This window comes from Sphaeramia orbicularis, chromosome 24 (genome assembly GCF_902148855.1).
Source record: "Sphaeramia orbicularis chromosome 24, fSphaOr1.1, whole genome shotgun sequence".
Classification (NCBI taxonomy): domain Eukaryota; kingdom Metazoa; phylum Chordata; class Actinopteri; order Kurtiformes; family Apogonidae; genus Sphaeramia; species Sphaeramia orbicularis.
Genome location: NC_043979.1, coordinates 33,482,265 through 33,501,792, shown reverse-complemented (window position 1 = coordinate 33,501,792; position 19,528 = coordinate 33,482,265). Strand labels below are relative to the sequence as shown.

The 19,528-nt window shown below is 34.2% G+C and overlaps 1 protein-coding gene across 1 annotated transcript in view; it reads right to left on the bottom strand.

Moving 5' to 3' along the window:
* Positions 1 to 2,658: 2,658 nt before the first annotated feature.
* enpp1 (ectonucleotide pyrophosphatase/phosphodiesterase 1) overlaps positions 2,659 to 19,528 on the bottom strand; it is an 85,566-nt gene continuing 68,696 nt past the window's right edge. Inside the window, exons 19-23 of the mRNA XM_030127749.1 lie at positions 14,654 to 14,789; positions 11,906 to 11,980; positions 5,232 to 5,364; positions 3,265 to 3,409; positions 2,659 to 3,168 (exon numbers count right to left, since the gene is read on the bottom strand). Of these exons, the coding sequence (XP_029983609.1) occupies positions 3,016 to 3,168; positions 3,265 to 3,409; positions 5,232 to 5,364; positions 11,906 to 11,980; positions 14,654 to 14,789 (642 nt within the window). The 3' untranslated portion in view covers positions 2,659 to 3,015. The remainder of the gene's footprint in view (positions 3,169 to 3,264; positions 3,410 to 5,231; positions 5,365 to 11,905; positions 11,981 to 14,653; positions 14,790 to 19,528) is intronic.

Here is a 19,528-nt window from a genome sequence, read left to right as displayed (position 1 = left end):
CAATATGGAAAAGATACTGTAATGGAAATGGCTGAAACTGGTTGAAAATCACTTTTCTCCACAAAGCAATTTTTGACCTAAACATAGAAAGTCACTGTGAAGTGAAAACATTAACCCATAAAGACCCAACGCTACTTTTGTGGCAGCTCACAAATTAATTTTTCTCTAGATTTAACTTTTCTTAAGTGATTTATCACAATTTATTGTAATATTATCCTCTTTATTTTGAGTTTTTTCAGTGTACATCAGGTATTTTCCTGTGTTTAACCTGTTAAACCCTGACCATATTTTCAGGGGAAAACCGCCTAAAAAGACATACCCAAAGTAAATGAAGAATTATTTCACACTAATAAGGTTCATATGGATGTTCTTGGTGTCTATGGACATGTAGAGACCTCACAGAATCTATTCCCATTGTCTAAAATATTGTATCAATTACTATACCTGAGTGAACTGTAACAAACTAAAAGAGAAATTAGAATTTTTTTATCCTCGCCTGTTTTTTTTTCCGGCTGGATTGATGATGATATGCATAAATTAATTGTTTGTGTCAGAGATTTTTAATAGCGTATATTTCACCCCGCAAAGATTAAAAATCATGTTTGAACATTAAAGTTTGCACTAAAATACACTTTTGACGTACTTTTATTACATTAGGGTCTAAACTTTGAGCAAAAGTTGAAAAAAAAAATCCATTGTCCTGATTTATTATATTTTTACAGTAGATGAATATTAATATAATTTTTTCGGTCCGCGGGCAGGCTGATAGGGCTAAAGAGGTTAATTCACTGATCGTAGATGTTCATTAAAACTCAGAGTAAATTCAAAGATTATTATATCAAAAACAGGAAAAAACTGAAGAAAAAGTGACTTTTTCACTAAATATATCAATAATTGAGCATAAACCATGTGTCTCCATCTACTGTCACTGATCAAACTCCATGGATTTTACTGGTGAATCAGTGTTGTAGAAGACGGTGTTTCCACGATAATTAGAGCCTCTGAACATCCAAATGGGTCATATCTTTTCTCCTTGGCTTTTGAAACCATGTGAGATGTTGAAGGTATTATCTTTATTCTATATTTTTTATTGGTAGTCATTTATTGTTCTTATTTATCTATTCTATTTGCTTATTTATATTGTTGTTTTTAATTGTATGGCTCTTTAATCTATTATTGTATTTTATTCTTTTTATTTGGGTTTTATTTCTTCTTCTGTATAGCACTTTTTTTTCCTTTTTGTACAGTTTCTATGTCTTTAAATCTATTCTGTATTTTATACTTCTATTTTGGTTTTAATTTTTCTTCTGTACAGCACTTTGGTCCACTGCAGTTGTTTTAAAGTGCTTTACAAATAAAGTTGGATTGGATTGGATATCTGATGACCATGAAAAGATGACAAACTGTATATGGGTACTTCTATGTAACTGGTCCCTAAAAACAGGACATGGGGGCTAAAAATTCAAACCAGATGTAGACTGTTATGAAGCAAGTTTGGAAGCACTTTGGGTCTATTTTAAAAAGAAATATTTACTGAGATAAAAGAGAAACTATTAGATAAAACACATTTTTATATTATTCTACATTATATTTAATACAAAAATCTGTATCCAACATGGTCAAAAGGACATGAAAATTACATGCTTTTTTAAAAAAATATCTTTTTATTCTCTCACAGGTACGTTTTGGGAATTTAAGTAATTATGCAAGGCAGAGTGTTTCACAAAAATCACCGCTGTTGCAAAATCATTTACGATTTATATGCGGTTCTGCATGTAATGCAAGTGGACACGATGGATTACATACAAAACCTGGAATGAGACTGAGATTCATGAAAAACCCACATGTCTGGATTAGAAAAACCACTAAGATCATCAAATTTAACACACTGTCTTTATTTACGGCGGTATATAAGACCATTTCAAACCATGTTTTCCAGATCAAATGCACTGACAACTAAGGTAGTTTTTCCTGTCCCAATTTTGGTCCTATTTTTGGCCCCAATATTCATTAATTTTGGGATGGCTCAGAGCAAGAGTATAATTTTTTTGCATTTATCTGAGGTCATTATTTGGTACATCCTGTGGGGAAACATGTCTAAATTTCTCTTTTATTATTGGGTCTAAAAAGGTACCAAAATGAACCCAGTTTCATAGAAGCACCCATTTTACACCAATTATTTACATGTACTGATAAGTTTAGTGGATCAACAGGTATTAAACAGTTTAAATCAGTAGTCAGTGGCTGTTTGGGTCTTTATGGGTTAAAAATTGAACTCCAACACATGCATTCACACATTTACACACACGCACCAGAATCTCTAAAATGTAATAAATTGACCCCAAAATGTACAAATAACAAAAAACAACAGTGGTGCTGTTACGATAAATCACAAAACAATCAAACATGAGCACACAATAGCAACATTTGGCAGGTGGAACCGTAGAAATAATGGAATTTTCTTGTCATGTGCGTTTTCCTGGATGTCCGAGCCAGTTCTCCAGATGTGTGGCAGGATTCCCTCTGTATGCAGCAGCCAAATGGTTCCAGATAGTCATGTGTTTCCTCCAACAGCCATGCCAATAAAAGCCTTTTGTAGGATAAATAGGTTGTTCCTCCATCGATAAATGCTTTCATTTCCCTTTTACTTTGTTCCTATGCTCCTTTTTTTTTTTTTTTTAAATTATCTGCTGGTAGCTCAGCAGATGTGATGACGTCTTTGGAGATCCACAGCATCATTTTTCCGACATGTTATCTCAAACAAATACACAGCTTTCACACATGGAATATTTACATTTGATTTGGACATGTGATGAAATAAAAAAAAAAAAAACAGAACAAAACAAAACACTGGACGGACCTCAAAGTGATCAATTTGGTCTGAAAATTGGAAGAGTTTTGGAAGCGAGGCACGTGTTGAACCCGGGTCACCTGGACTGAGGCCTGTGGAACAGACCTGTATGGTTTCCCTTAAAAAAAAAAAAACAGAGCTCAGATCAGTTTGTGTGTCTGACTTTAAGCAGTCTTCAGAAGAGTCTTGAGCTGTAGCGTCTCTTCCACTGATATCCTGTCGTGGTAGAAACTGAGCCCGGTCAGGAGCTCGATGTCCCGGACTCGAGCGGCGTGGAACTTGAGCCAGTCCTCCACCCATGTCAGGTCTGCACCATCCTGATGGCAAATAAGAAAAGGAATTAAAAAAAGAAAAAACTCTCTGCATTGGCTGTTTTTTTTTTTTTTTTTTTTCCGGTCTGTGGTTTTACTCACAGAACAGCTCTCTGTGTGGTCAGGTCTATGGGGCAGGATGAAGGACTGGGCCTGGAGTGGACCCTCACAGTTAGCAGGGTTAAAGGTTGAGTTCCCACAGCTGGTCAGGATCACGAAGAAATGAGTGGGGACAGGAGCCTCATTCCTGGAGAAACACCAGAACATAGGGTTTGACAAACAGCAAAGTCTGTTTTTTTCCTTTTTTTTTTTTTTTGTTCAAAGTGTTTTTATTACACATGGAGTCATCCAGAAAAGCGTAGTACAGTCATCTTTTTTTTTTTTCCCCCACATCATCAGTTAACCCTCCGGTATCCGGGTGCACCTTTTAGGCACACTTTGCACTTCGTGTTAAAAAACTTCATATTATTTTTCACAATTTAAATAAGGTTAGAATTCAAAAGTTGTTCATTTTTGCATGATCTTTAAAATTCTGGCAACCAACTGAAATGTGCACATTGTAAACAAAAGATAATTACAAGACTAGCATCTGTCTCCCAAGTGTGCCTAAAACGCACTGTTTCTTCCATTTGATATGTATGATTAGGGCTGACCTTGATTTACAAAACTAAAATCAAATTAGAGCAGAAAAATAAATCAATATATAATATTTAATAGTTTGATTTATAGGTGTGCATTTTACGCTCACTTGGTGACAGATGCTAGTATTTTTGAACATTTGATCTAGCGCCAAAAATAATAATGCAAATTAACCAGTGTTGGAGTTAATCATTGACATATGCCAGGCTGCAAAAATCAAATAATATGTGAGCCACTTTTTATGTAGTATATTGAAAAAAAAAAAAAAAAATTGTGTTTTTTGCATCCAAAAAAATGGTTTGTTTACATTACAAACATGGCATTTACAGGTTTAAAAAATGTGACAATTATTGAGTATTTGGTATTTTTATTTATGGCTCAAGTTCATGAAATAGAAAAAAAGAGTAAAAGACCTAAAAACAAACTGTATGAAATTTTTTTTGACATTATTCCACAAGTGTGCGAAAAAGGCACACTTAGTACTCAGTAAGGGCCTTGGTGGACGGGATACCAGAGGGTTAAGAAAAAACAGAAGGAAGACAAATACAGTCACGGAAAAATTATTAGACCATCAAAAACAATTGTTATGCAATCAAATACTAACTCCCGTGTGTATCATGTGACTAAAACAGACAGAAAAGAAAACATGGAATGTCTTAAAGCACTGTTTTTGTCAGTACAATGCCATAGATACTGATGTAAGAACTGAAGTGATTTTGGTTATTATCAAGAAAACATGGAAAATGGATAGATATCAGGTCTGAAATTAAACTCTCATGAGCTATTTTTGTTGTCATCATTATATTTGTCCAAACAAATGTACCTTTAGTTGTACCAGGCATTAAAATGAACAAGAAATTGAAGAAAACAAGGGGTGGTCTAAAAAATTTCCCCCTGACTGTACATCATAACTGACATCCTGTTTCCTTTTCTAAACAGCTCCGTGTCCCATTCAGGGTCCAAACCATAACTCTGGGAAATACAGACTTCGAGTCACAATCGCTTACAGTTATGACTCTTGACTAAAAATTTTATAAAATGCTTCTAATTGTTTGTCAATGTACCTCAGAAAGGAAGGTAAAAATGTAAAAATAAATAAAAAAAATGAAATTGTAAAGCTTGTGTGTCACTGGCCAATATGTTTTACGGGGTTCGCTGACCGGAGGTTTTTATGTTTTGTCACTTTTGTCAGCCGAAGAAAAATAAACGGAGACTGCCTCCAAAGACGTATGTGCGGGTCTCGTCATTAAAAAAGAACACAACGCAGAGTCCGACACCACCGGTTACATATATGTACTTGTGTTTTAAGTATTTACAACAGTGCTTTAAAAACTTAAGTTCCATTATTAACTAAAACTCAGATCGGATCACTGATGTTGGAAAATAAACCACAGTTAAAGGTATGGTTTTACTGTTTGACTCTAACTTACGCTTCAAGTGTTTTGGGTTTATCAACGTTTCCGTCATAGTTTTCATCAAATATTGGACCGCTCATGACGTTGACTCCGTTCAGTTGTTGTGAATATTTTGGAAGCAGGACATCGTGGAAATGGGTCCAGACATCTGTGGTTAGAAAAACAAACAGAGAACAAAATAACACAAAACAATTAACAGAGCTGTCATAGAGTGCAGAGCTTACTATTCAGTGGACTTGTTCTGAAATGAATGAGTTTTATTCAGTTAACCCTTTCATGCATAGTGGTCACTACAGTGGACAGATGTTCTCTTGTATATTCATGGAGTTTTTATTTTTAGTTCCATATCAGCCAACACAGTGGACACTCACACTGCAAATATCTAAGTCTGACCAAGTGTATTTTTCTCATTTCTAGTCCAAATATCTCATCACACTTAAAGTCAGACAGAATCACCTACAGAGGAACTTTACAGTCAGATATAAGAACTGATTTATAGACAATAGATCTGCAAAATCTGATTTACACTAATCTGACCAACAGCATTTTCACTTGTTCCACTGGCAGATTTTTTTTGCTTGAATTCAACAACAACAACAACAACAAAAAATCCTCTTTAGATGATTATGTCTTATTTTAAGTCTGATGAGATTTTTGTACTAGAAATGAGAAAAATACATTTGGTATTTTGCAGTGCATGCACCATCCCATACGCTGCAATTCGTACCGTTACTGTAACTTTACTGTTCTGGATAAACCAGATCTGCACTAACATGTTTGAGTGGAAATCAATTGCTTGTTATTGTTATTAAACTGTAATTTAATTTAATTTATTTTTTATTTACTTATTTTATTTCGAACATGCAAAGAAAAATAAGACAAAAAAAAGCAAATTAAGACAAACAAAATAACATTCAAATGGACAGAATCTATCTTCAAGCACATACAAGTCTGAGTATTGCATGGTCGAAAAGGAGTAGGAAGAAGTATAAACTTAGTTAATCCTACCCCTCAGTGCTTTTACACCTATATCATTAACTTAAAACAACAATCAGCCTATACTATTTCCCTAATTTTAGCATCAAACCACAACAATCCATAATAAAGTAACTGTATTAAACAGTAAATTAAAAGTTTTGTTTTGTTTTTTTTTTTGCATATTACTTCCATGATGTGAGTAATGACTAGTTTTTGTGTTTGTTAAAATGTGAGAAAACATCAGATTAGCTGCATTAAAAATGTTTTCATTTCATAGTTTTCACACAGTTTATCAGTAAATACGTGTCTTTGCTTCAAGAATTAAATGCATGGTGTCCAGCTGAGTGGATATTTTTGTAACTCCATGAAAAATAGGTTCATAAAAACAATTTCAAACGCATTGTTTTTTTTTTTTTTTTTTTTAATGCCTAGAGGAATAAAAACACTCATGAATAAAAATCTTGATTAAGGCTCTTATAATTCATGCATGAAAGGGTTAAATACAGTAAAGATATAGACAAAAAAAAAGTCAGATTTATGTTTTAAGTTGTAACCCTTAATAGATTTGTAAAGGTTTCCATACACTAAAGGTGAAAATGAAGCATTTAAGTTTATATTTACATAAATAAAGACATCAACAATAGAAACACATCTGTTTGAAACCAGTTAACAGCTTTTTTTGGTATAATAGATTTAATGTCTCTTCACTGGAGTGACTTTGCTTTTGCTTTTTAACCCTTTCATGCATAGTGGTCACTCCAGTGGACAGTTCTTCTCCAGCTGTTCTCTTGTATATTCATGTGTTTATTTGTTTCAGTTCCATATCAGCCAATACAGTGGACACTTATGCATCATCTCATAAACTGCAATTCATACCATTACTGTAACTTTGCTGTTGTTGATTGGTTAAGTGGAAATCAATTGTTAATTGTTATTTTTTTTTTTGCATATTATCTCCATGAAGTGAGTAATAACTAGTATTAGAATATGTTCAAATGTGAGAAAACATCAGATTAGCTGCATTAAACATGGTTTCATTTCACGGTTTTCATATCGCTTTATCATATTGGGTTTTAAATACATGTTTCTTTGCTTCAAGAATAAAATTCATGGTGTAGCTGAGTGGACATTTTTGTAAATCTATGAAAAAAACCCTCAATCTCATTGGTTTTTTCATGCCTGAGGAGGAATAAAAACACTAAAAAAAAACCCAAAAACCAAAAAAAAACCCCTCAACTATAAGGTTCTCATAATTCATGCATGAAAGGGTTAATATTACTTGCTCTATCTTTTAATAAAATAAAAACTGACATTTCAAGTAGAGTTGCATCTTTAGAAGAATCTTACTTTGACTTAATTATCAGTTCCAAGTAAATTTGGATACTGTCAGGATGCGCATGTATTTTCTCTTAAATAAACTGAAACATTTCCTTCTGGGGATTAATAAAGTTAATCTGTATGTGTGAGAAAAACAATAGATAAGTACGATTAAAAATAAATAACCTTATTAACAACATATAAGGCTAATTTTTGCAGTACAGCTAGAGTTTAGAGTAATTTTAAAGGTAAATCCTAAACAGTAAAACACAAAACAGTAACTCCACATAGTATTAGCAGTGACTAAGACTGCATCCATCCCTGACTTAAATCATGTGTTTAGTTTAGTTTATTTCGAATATGCAACAAAACAATGTAATCCTAGTCCTTATAAATGAAACAGATAAGAAAACAAAACAAAAAAAAACCCAAAAACCTATACATGAAAACAAATTATGACTTCATTTGCACATTTGAAAAGTAGTGGGGGGAACTATAATTTATTTAATCCCAGTCTATCGTTTAGCTTTCTATCAGCATAATATATGAAATATAAAGTCTCTTGGATCAGTTAACCTCACTTATCTTCACACACACATACATGCACACCGATATTGACATACCATAAAAGTAAAAAAACAAAACAAAAAAAAAACAAAAAACATACGTCCTTGAAGCCAACACAAAATGAATACACATAAAGAAGTATAAGACAAAGTGAACAACAGAAATCAAACAAATCAACACAAAAAAAACAAAACAAAATACCCCCAAAACAGTACCCATGTGTTCATACTCAAACACCACAGTTATGCAATTCATCACTGTGCCACAAGAGGGCAGAATACATTAGCTGATTAACCCATAAAGACCCAGTGCTGCTTTTGTGGCAGCTCCCAAATTCATTTTTCTCTATTTTTAACCTTTCTTAAGTGATTTATCACCATTTATTCTAATATTATCCTCTGTAGTTTGCATTTTTAAGTGAAAATCAGATGTTTTCCTGTATGTAATGTACTGATTACGTAGATGTTCATTAAAGCTCAGATTAAAGTTGAGGGTTATTATATCAAAAACAGAGAAAATTTTAGAAAAAGATTGTTTTCTTTGTGAAATTTATCATTAACTGAACATAAAATAAGTGTCTCCAACCACTGTGGTTTATCACATTCCATTGGTTTTACTGGTGAATCAATGTTGTAGAAGATGACGGTGTTTCCCACGTTCACTACAGAGCCTCTGAACGTCCAAATGGGTCATATCTGATGACCATGAAAAGATGATAAACGATAATTTACACAAATTATTTACATGGATTGATAGGATTGATGGATCAACAGGTATTAAACAGTTTACATCAGTGAATGATTTTGGTCGCTGGTGGATGTTTGGATCTTTATGGGTTAAACAATTACAGTCCTGGAAAAAATTATTAGACCATACCATACCAACTTTATTTATAATGCACTTTAAGAACTTCACAGCTGGCCAAAGGGCTGTACACCAAACATAAAACAAGGGATTAAATAAGTAAATAAAATTGGTGATAACACAGGGTGTAAAGTGGGCTAAGAACAACAAAATACAACCATCATAAAAACAAAAAGACAAAAAATTATCCCTTTCATGCATAGTGGTCACTACAGTGGACAGCTATTCAAAGCTGTTCTCTTGTATATTCATGGATTCTGTTGTTTTAGTTTCATATCAGCTAACACATTGGGTGCTCATGCATCATCCAGTACATTGCAATTCATACCATTACTGTAACTTTGCTGTTCTTGATAAACCTTATCTGTAGTAACATGTTTGAGTGTAAAGCACTTGCTTGTTATTGTTACTAGACTGTAATTAACAACAAAAAGTTCTTTTTTTGCATATTACCCCCAGGAAGTGGGTAATGACTAGTATTAGAGTATGTTAAAATGTGAGAAAACATCAGATTTGCAGCATTAAAAATGTTTTTATTTAGTAAGTAAGTAAGTAAGTAAATTTTATTTATAGAGCACTTTTCACAGACAGAGTCACAAAGTGCTTTATCAATTCAAATCAGAATCAAATTAAGTTTACAGAGACCCAACAGAATCCTTCAGGAGCAAACACTTGTGATTGGTGACAGTGGCGAGGAAAAACTTCCCTTTAACGGGCAGAAACCTCGAGCAGACCTAGACTCCTGAAGGATGGCTGTCTGCCTTGACCAGTTGGGGTTAAAGAGAGAGAGTAAAGGAGGAGAAAAGAGAGAGCAATAGAGATATAGAGAGACTGGGGGTGGGGGTGGGGGTGGGGTGGGGGACGACACATGGAGTACGTTATGATGAATACATAGAGTGTAATCAGTTTGTGGTGGCCCTGGGTCAATATTTCATAGTTTTCACACAGTATATCGGTAAATGCATGTTTCTTGGCTTCAAAATTAAACGCGTGGTGTCCAGCTGAGTGGACATTTTTGCAATTCCATGAAAAATAGGTTTATAAAAAAAAAAAAAAAAAAAAAAATTCAATCGCATTGTTTTTTTTAATGCCTAAAGAGGAATGAAAACAGGGAAAAAAAAATCTTGATTAAGGTTCTTATAATTCATGCATTAAAGGGTTAAAATCTGATAAAAACTGCATAAAAAAACAGACATGTCACTCATTGATTAAAAGCCAATGAGAAAAAGTGTGTTTTTAGATGTGATTTAAAGACAGGTAGAGACTGAGCCTAACAACTGAGGGCAACAACAGAAAAGGCACGGTCCCCGCTAAGCTTCTTTTTAGTTTAGTTTAGTTTTTTAGACCATCAAAAGTCATCACAAACAATGGTTATGCAATCAAGTACTAACTCCTGTGTGTATCATGTGACTAAAACAGACAGAAAAGAAAACATGGAATGCCTAAAAGCACTGTTTTTATCAGTACAATGCCATAGATATTGATGTAAGAACTGAAGTGATTTTGGTTATTATCAAGAAAACATGGAAAATGGATAGATATCAGCTCTGAAATTAAACTCTTTTGAGCTATTTTTGTTGTCATCATTATATTTGTCCAAACAAATGTACCTTTAGTTGTACCAGGCATTAAAATGAACAAGAAATTGAAAAAAAAAACAAGGGTGGTCTAATAATTTTTTCCGCGATTGTTATGTAGATCCCATATAATTTATGATCCAAACCACACGCCTGAGGGGATTGTCGTCATACTCCATGTCATACTCAGCAGAAACAGTCAGTTTTATCTCAGACACTCGGCTTCTTAGTCCATGAATCACCAAAACCAGCAGCAAGTTTCAACAAATACTGCACAGATGTTTGATGACACAGGTGGTTTTGCAACAGGCACTTTATTTTATACATTTATAATGGAAAAGACTAAATGTACTCTACAAACAAAAAGTTAAGGATATTTTTAATTTTTGGGCTTTTTTTTTTTTAAGTTGGGATTCTGCACAGCGTTTTTAACTTTTTTTGTGTGTGAATTGAAAAACTTTTTTTTAATGAAAAGACAATTTTATTTACAAATGGCAAAAACGACAAAAAAAAGACAAAAAAAAAAAATCCTTAACTTTCTGTTTGTAGTGTACGCATGATGTCATCTATTGTCTCTAAACCATTTTTTTATTTATATTTTTTACATTTTCATTTGTATTTATTCATTTATTTGTTTATTTATTTATTTAGTTTTTCTTTCTTTTTTTCCTTCCCCCTCACACCTCCCTCCTTCAGTTCATTAAAGTGATTATGTGAAGGTGTGAAAAAAGCCCTGATGCAGACCAGAGATCACAACACATTGGCTGTATTTTAAATAATTGCCATGGAGTAATAACGAAATTTTATTTTACACAAATCCTGCAGTGTGCCTTGAAATATTTTTTGAAATCTTGCATGGTGATGTGGATTTTTTTGACGCCATCTATTGTCTGTTTGAGTCTATTTACAGAGAAAACCACTTTTATAACACATCTTATTGTCAAAGGAGCTGCGGTGTCTAGATTGGCAGAGGGATTAACTTAGGGAAAGCTCCTCAGTATAAACCTTTAATTGTGCGAGAGCTAAACTAAATTCAATACAGCAGTGCCATGTAATCACAGCGGTTAGATCTTTGGACTCCTGTAAGAACCAGTTGGGGTAAAGTATAGGCTGCGTTCAGAAATTCAGGTTCCAAAAGTATAATATTGAGCAATAAAAATGTCTCAGAGGAGCGGCTGAACCACAATACCTGCTTTCGGAAAACTCCAGTGTTTAACAGCTGAACAAAACAGAGCGTGACGTTGCGTCTTCTGCTCATAAACCAGAGTCTTTTCAGGTCAGAGTCAATGTCATTTTCAGCTCTAATTCACCTGAAATGCTCTGAGACTTTGCGGCGTGTTGAAGTGCAGGTAAACATCACCTAAAATATTTGTGGTGCTGACTCACCTTTAAATTTTGGGAACATCGGGACCATGTTGCTTGTGATGAGTGAGTCTGTTTCGGGACCTTTGGCGTTCAGATCTAAGAGAACACGAATGATTAGGAACAAGAAGAAACAGACACAAAACCTCCTGTAAGAACTCAAATGTGATAGATGTTCACTTTTTTTATGACTTGACCTTTATTAAGTTTTCTTTTTTAAAATAGATAAAGGGGAAAATAATAATAATAATAATAATAGTAGTAATAATAATAATAATAATAATAATAATAATAAATAAATAAATAAATAAATAAATAAAAGGACCAATGGCCCTGTAGCTTACCAGCCAAATTAAAAGCTTTGGGAATTGTATCCCGATGCCATTTATTCTCACCCAGTTATGTGTATTTATTATATTACAGAAATAGCCCATGTTTTGGTCATATTCCAATCAGATCTGTAAAAAATTCAAATTCTAACTTGATATCATTGATACTTACTGATTTATTGGATCAATCCACTTCCTATCTCTTATAATGGGGAAATTTTTCAAAGTTGCGCCAAATCCAGAATCAGATCCGGATCAAAATAATTGCAATACCTTGTGATGACATCATCATAAAGAAGCTGTATACCAAGTTTGAAGTCAGTCGGAAAAAAAAAAAGATGGAAAAAGAAAAAAAAAAAAAAAAAAAAAAGATGTTCAGTTTTTAACGTCAGCGATTTGGGATAAAAACAAAACCTTCAACACAATTTGTTTCAGTTCTACACCTGCATGTTGAATCAGCTGAAGATTTGTGGTCATTTTTTGGACAATTCTGTAAAAAAAACAGTGGTCGACTCTACTTGATATAAACGTAAATGAGATTTTCCATTTGATGTCAAGACTTTTGCTCCAGGTTCATATTGTGACTAGTTTTTATGTAATTATTTAGACTCTAAACTATTACACTAATCTACTTTAATATTTGATATATATATTAATATTTGATATATATAATCAACAGATTGAACACATTTTTGACATTTTTCAGGTATAATTTTTAGCGTCAAATTTGAGCTATGGCAGGGGTGTCAAACATGCGGCCTGGGGGACAAATGCAGCCCGGCAAAGGGTCCAGTTCGGCCCCTGGAATGTTTTTGCCAAGTGCAAAAATTCCACAATCTTGAATTGAATTAAGCCAAAAAAAAAAAAAATTAGCTTGAATTAAGTAAAAAATCTTGAATTAAGCCCCCCCCCCAAAAAAATAAATCTTCAATTAAGTAAAAAAACAATCTTCAATTAAGCAAAAAAAAAAAAATCTCAAATTTAGCAAAAAATCTTGAATTAAAAAAAAAAAAAAAAAAAAATCTTAAATTAAGTAAAAAAAAAAATCTTGAATTGAGCCAAAAAAAATCTCAAATTTAGCAAAAAATCTTGAACTAAGCAGGAAAAAATCTTCAAGTAAAAAAAATCTTGAATTAAGCCAAAAAAATCTTCAATTAAGTTAAAAAAAATTTCAATTAAGCCAACAAAAATCTTCAAGTAAAAAAAAAAAAATCTTCAATTAAATAAAAAAATCTTCAATTAAGCAAAACAAAATCTTCAAGTAAAAAAAAAAATCTTCCATTAAGCCAAAAAAAAAAAAAAATCTCAAATTTAGCAAAAAATCTTGAATTAAGCCAAAAAAAAAAAAACATCTTCAACTAGGGAAAAAAATATTCAATTAAGCAAAAAAAAAAAAAAAAATCTTCAAGTAAAAAAATCTTGAATTAAGCCAAAACAAAATCTAGAATTAACAACTTAATTTTTTTTTCTTTGTTTTAGTGCAAAAAATAACATTAAATTCTGAAAATATTTACATTTCCAAACTATCCTGTAACACTAAAATGTGAATAACCCAAACAAATATGAAAAACCTGAAATGTCTAAACAAAATTCAGCACAATTTTAATAATTTTTCTGCCTGTTCCTCAGTGTTTAGTGTCTTTGTAGATCTGATCCATAATACACATGGACAAATGACAAGTGGAGGCAGAATATTGTTAAAATTGCACTAAATTTTCTAACATTTTTTAAATTTCAATTTCAAATTTTTCAGTCTTTTTTCTGGATAGTTTATAAAAGTAAGTATTTTCATAATTTAATGGTTTTTTTTTTTACACTAAAACAAAGACAAAAATTTGGAGTTGTCATTATTTCTAGGTTATTATGTTATTTTTCTGGTCCGGCCCACTGCAGATCAAATTTTGCTGAATATGGAATTGAACTAAAATGAGTTTGACACCTCTGAGCTATGGTGTAAAAAGTACAATTGATAAAATCAGTTGTAACTTTTTTTCTACAATTGGTATTCTAAAAAGGATAACAGTTCCATAAAATATAGATCTTTAGCTAAGAAATGAGCCCACTTGATAAATGATGTGTGCAAATTTACTTTTCGTGTTGATGTTCACATTCGCTTGATCTGACCTACATGTGCTTTGAAAAGGAGGCTGATACTGAACTGTACATGTTTTGAGGAAGTGAAATTCGAGTCTTTTGTCTTCTTTTATGGAACTGCCTGCACCTGAAACCTGAATTTCATTAAAATCCCAGTGGATTTACACCAGCTCATTAAAGAGGGGGATGGGACCTTCTTCTTAATGTTAGCCTCAAAGCGTGAGCACATTTTTACATGAGAATGTGGTTCTGAAACACGTCAACTTGAATTCAACACCCGGCTGGGGACAACAAGCTGTGACTCCCTTCACACACACACATTCTAAGAAACACACACACACACACTCACTGGGGGGATGCAGCAGGCCGTAGGACAGAGCGGGGTCGGAGCCGGAGCGTCGACACATCTGGCTGGCGGGTGGTGGGATGCGGACGTCAGCACGAACACACAACTCCAAATCTGGGCTCAGGGGTTGGACTCCGGTCTGAGAGAGAGCGAGAGAGAGAGAGCGAGAGAGAGAGAGCGAGAGAGAGGATCAGTGAGTGGTGGACTCTGCAGGAGAACTGGGGGGTGTTGTGTAACAGGGTTTGGTTTAACTTCGCCTGTGTGTCCGGGTCAGTGAAGGGAGCACACTGTTTCTATTTGCACAACTATTTTTACATAATATTGTTACTTCATTCCTCTGTTGAATGAGGCTGTGGAGAAAATTTACACTTAGACTTACACTGTTTGGATTCATTTGGATTTTATTGATCCAGTCACAGCACAGCACCACATGTACAGGTATAAGAAGAATTAGTTTTTACCCAAATGATTTCAGACTGATAAACACAAGTGTCAGAGATAAACAGTGCAATATTAGAGATGGGCCTCCGATATCAAATTCATTAAGTATTGGAAAGTATCTGAATATGACATGACGTCGCCGATCTACCTTTCGATACAATAGTATCGGAATAGTAAAATAACTTAGTAGTAGTGAGGCCGCGTCCACACATTTGCGGCAACTAGACGGAAGTGACTTCTTTTTCTTTGAGATAGGCAAAAGTCGCGTCCGCTTAGTTGCCGTAAATGTGCCGCGCGCAAAAATGAAGAAAGCATGTCCTTAATTTGGAGGTACTTTTTACTTGAGACGCAAAAAAGTGCCACGGCAAAGTGCAACATATGTGAAGCCGATGTTCCGAGGGGCGGACTAAAACCTTCAACGTTTAATACCACCAATTTGGCCAGGCATTTACGAAGACGCCATGCGAAAGAACATGAGGAGCTGTAGCAAGCTAAACAGCAACAACAACAAGCGCAGCAGAGGATAACTGATTCATTCAAGGGGCGTGAAAAACTTCCGACAGACAGTCCGAAGGCTCAAAGGATTACAGAGAAGGTGATAAATTTCTTTGCACTGGATAATCAACCTCTCTCTGTTGTTGATAATGTTGGCTTTCGTAGCCTGATAGAACACCTTGAGCCAAGGTATTTGATCCCTGGTAGAAAATACCAAACAGACACTGCTTTACCAACACTATACAAAAGAGTATCATCGCAGCTAATGGTGCAGTTAAACGATGTTAAAGCTATGAGTTTTACTACTGACATATGGTCCTCTGAAGTTAGCCCGATGTCGCTAATCAGTCTCACTGTACATTGGCTGAGAATTATGCTTTTAACAGTGTGGTGCTGCTGCACTAAAACAGGCCTACAATATTTTATTTATTTTGTGTTTAATATAATTTTAAGAAGCAGCTATGCTCATTATTTTATTTATGTAGGTATACTGTTATTGCAGTTATTAATATTTTAATTGCACAATATTAGGTAAATAAAAGGAGGTTGCCACTTGTACTGTTGCCTTTTGTACTGACTGCACTCATTATTAGTTCAATTAAAAAATGGCTTTAATTGAAAGGTAATGCATTTTTTTATACTTACATTTTTTGCTATGTAGTCTACTTAAGTATCGGGTATCGGGAAAGTATCGGGAAATAACCAAATTAATATATTGGATTGGATCGAAATTGAAAAAACATAGATCGGAGCATCCCTACGCAATATATGGAGGAATCTCAGCCACACTGTGTAGGCTAATCAGGGGTTTTTCTAGAAAAAATTTATATGAGGGCGCCGCGGTCTGAAAAGACGCCAATTCGTGTCGTTTTGAACCATTAGACGGTCTACCTACTATGTTTATGATAGTTTTGGAATAATTATATTGTTTTTGATGACCAGGCACATTGTCATGTGTTGTTACTGTGGTAGTTTCGCCGGGAAAAGATTGTTTTTGGAAAGATTGCTTTTGCATGTTGTGTAAGTACTGTGTTGCATTTAACTATAAGTGTATAGTGTAACTGTGAGCTTCGGGGTAAAAAAAAAACAAAACAAAACAAAAAAACAACAAAAAAATCGGAATTTCAGTAAGGGGGTGCTAGTCAAAAGTATGAGGGCGCAGTGCCCCTGTTCCCCGGTTCAGAAAAACCCTTGCTAATATTGACTGACTTCGGCTCCATTCAGTGCAATATTTTTAACCTTGGATTAGTACTACTATTAGCTTTTTATGCTTTTATCACATATTTCATTACGTGCATTATTTATTTATGGATTTTTATTCTGTCTATAAGTGTTTCATCCATGTGTTTTGTTTGGTTTTTTTTTAGAGACCAATGCATCGTGATTTTGTTTTTACATTACATTTATGATGGAAGTGTTTAAATGACTAAGAATCTGAATTAGAAGATTAAAAAAAGGAAAAGAAAATAACAATTACTATAAAAATAGGCAATTGGACATTAGAAATACAAGTTTACTACTACTACAAACTAAAGTGGTATCTGATGGATGCTGGGGCTTCATCTATATTCAGTGCAATTCTTTTTAACACTGGATTAGTACTATTAGTTTTTTTTATACTTTTATCACAGATTTATTTATGGATTTTTATACTCACTATTTTATTCTGTCTACAAGTGTTTTATCCATGTTTTTTTTTTTTTTTTTAGAGACCAATGCATTATCATTTTGTTTTTACATTACATCTGTGATGGAAATATTTAACCCTGTAAAGCCTGAACCATTAAATCATTGACAGAAAATTCCAGTTCTTTGAAACTGGAGCCTTTATTGGTCCTTCTGAACAACCCCCATTTTTTTTTTTTTTTTTAAATGTCAATTTCCATGTACGAATTTCAATTTTGTATCATATTTGATACATCGGGTCTCAATGCTCAAATATTATTTTTTAACAAACGAAAACATAATATAACACAAACCTGTCTAACAAATGGGTAATTCCTTTTCAAAATGGACAAAGTTCTGCCTCCTTCCTCATTAATGACAGTCTTGTAGTGTCACTGGAAAAGCCTCTGGTGAACGAATTCCTCCCCCCTGGTGGATTATCTGTGTATTGCATGTGTCTAATTGTATACATCAGGTTTTTCAAGAAAAACAATATCACACTGATCATGTAGAGGGCTTCAAAACTCATGTATCAAATATGATACGTTCGGCGTTATAGGGTTAAATGACAAATAGAGAATTTGAATTACAAGATGAAAAAGTAGTAACATTAGAAATACTAGCTTACTGACTACTACTACTGCTACTGCATCTAATGGATGGTGGAGCTTCATCTAAGCCCATAAATGAAATGTGCGGTAACTTTTATTGCAGAGCTGAATTTGACTCCTCCATAAAAACCGCTATTTTCAAACCCTACTTCAGCAGCCAGAACTAGACACAAGACGGCCATAAACCTTTCAGAATAAGTGACGTCTGAGCACTGAGTGTCTGGAGCTCATAGATATACAAAGTTATATCAACTGTTAATGTATGTTATTCATTTGTACCTTATGTCATCATTTTTATCAGTAGTTAGAGTAATAATTTAGTAAAAAGTAGGCAGATGTGCATAAATACACACTCATGTTATGCACAATCAGTCATTAATTTATATTTTAGGAGAATGTTTATATCTATACTTATTGAAATTGAGAATTTTGTAGGTTTCTTTCCGACATATAAATGTAAAAAAAATAAATTAATTAAAAATACACTACCTGGTCAAAATAGACCCCCCCCACAAGAATTTAACTAAGCAAATAAAAGGTAAGAGTCTTCCATTGGTCTCTAACTGATGCAGTGAGTAGCTCTCATTGCTACTACAACCATTTCAGAAGGAGATGCTGAAACTACAAAAATTAGCCTAACAGTTGTTCAGTGCATTATTAAAACCTGGAAGGACGGTGGTGAACCATCATCTACAAGCAGTGGCGCAGAAAGGGTCCCCTGGGGCCCCAAGCAATAAATAAATAAATAAATAAATAAATAAATGAATAGCACGCAACCTGCACACAATATCTCACTCTGACAGAGACAGACAGGTGAGGGAGGGGCAATTTGGAGTCAGGGGGCCCCTTCAGAGAATTTGAGACAGCTAGTTGTTACTGCAACTTCTCACTGCCCCTGTGTAGTGAACTTATTCTTTAGACTGTTTGTGTCAAGTCTGTTGGTCCTTTGGGGGCCCCTGCTGGCTTAGGGGCCCCAAGCAGCTGCCTGCCTTGCCTAATGGCAAGCTGCACCACTGTCTACAAGAAAGGAATGTAGTCGAAGATCATAATGGCTATGGAGTGTGAATGCATGGTGTGGTTTTATTCTTCCTCATATCTTTTACGTATTTATCACAAATGCTCATATCATGACGAAAGTAATACATGTAAAGTAAGTAAGACATGAAAGTATGATTTTTCCATCAGTACTGGAGCTGGAGTTCCATAATGATAATGTCAGTGTTAATTCAGCACAGGATCTTGACAGGCTGTGAAATGGACTTTTCTGTAGGTGTACAAGTGGGTTGAACATAACAATGCATGTGCGGCCGTGACACAATTCTAAAATAAAAACCGAAACCACCATTCCTTCCAGCCAAAACGAGCGCGGAGAATGCAGAAAAGCCCGATTTAGCTCGTACAGTATCTGGAAAAGGATTGACTAGAACAGTGAAAGTCTCCTGAGAATGCATCACTCTGCCTGAGGTCATGATTTACACTAAAGCACAACCACATAATGAGAAAGACAAGAAGTGTTTGAGCATACATATGCACAGAAGATGAGTAACAGCTGCTCGGAGAAGAGATTCAGTTACTAAACAACCTCTTATATTTTCCTGCCAAAACCGTAACCACAGCAGAAACACAGCCGGGACAACTCAACTGAGCAGGCTATGTTTAGAGATAA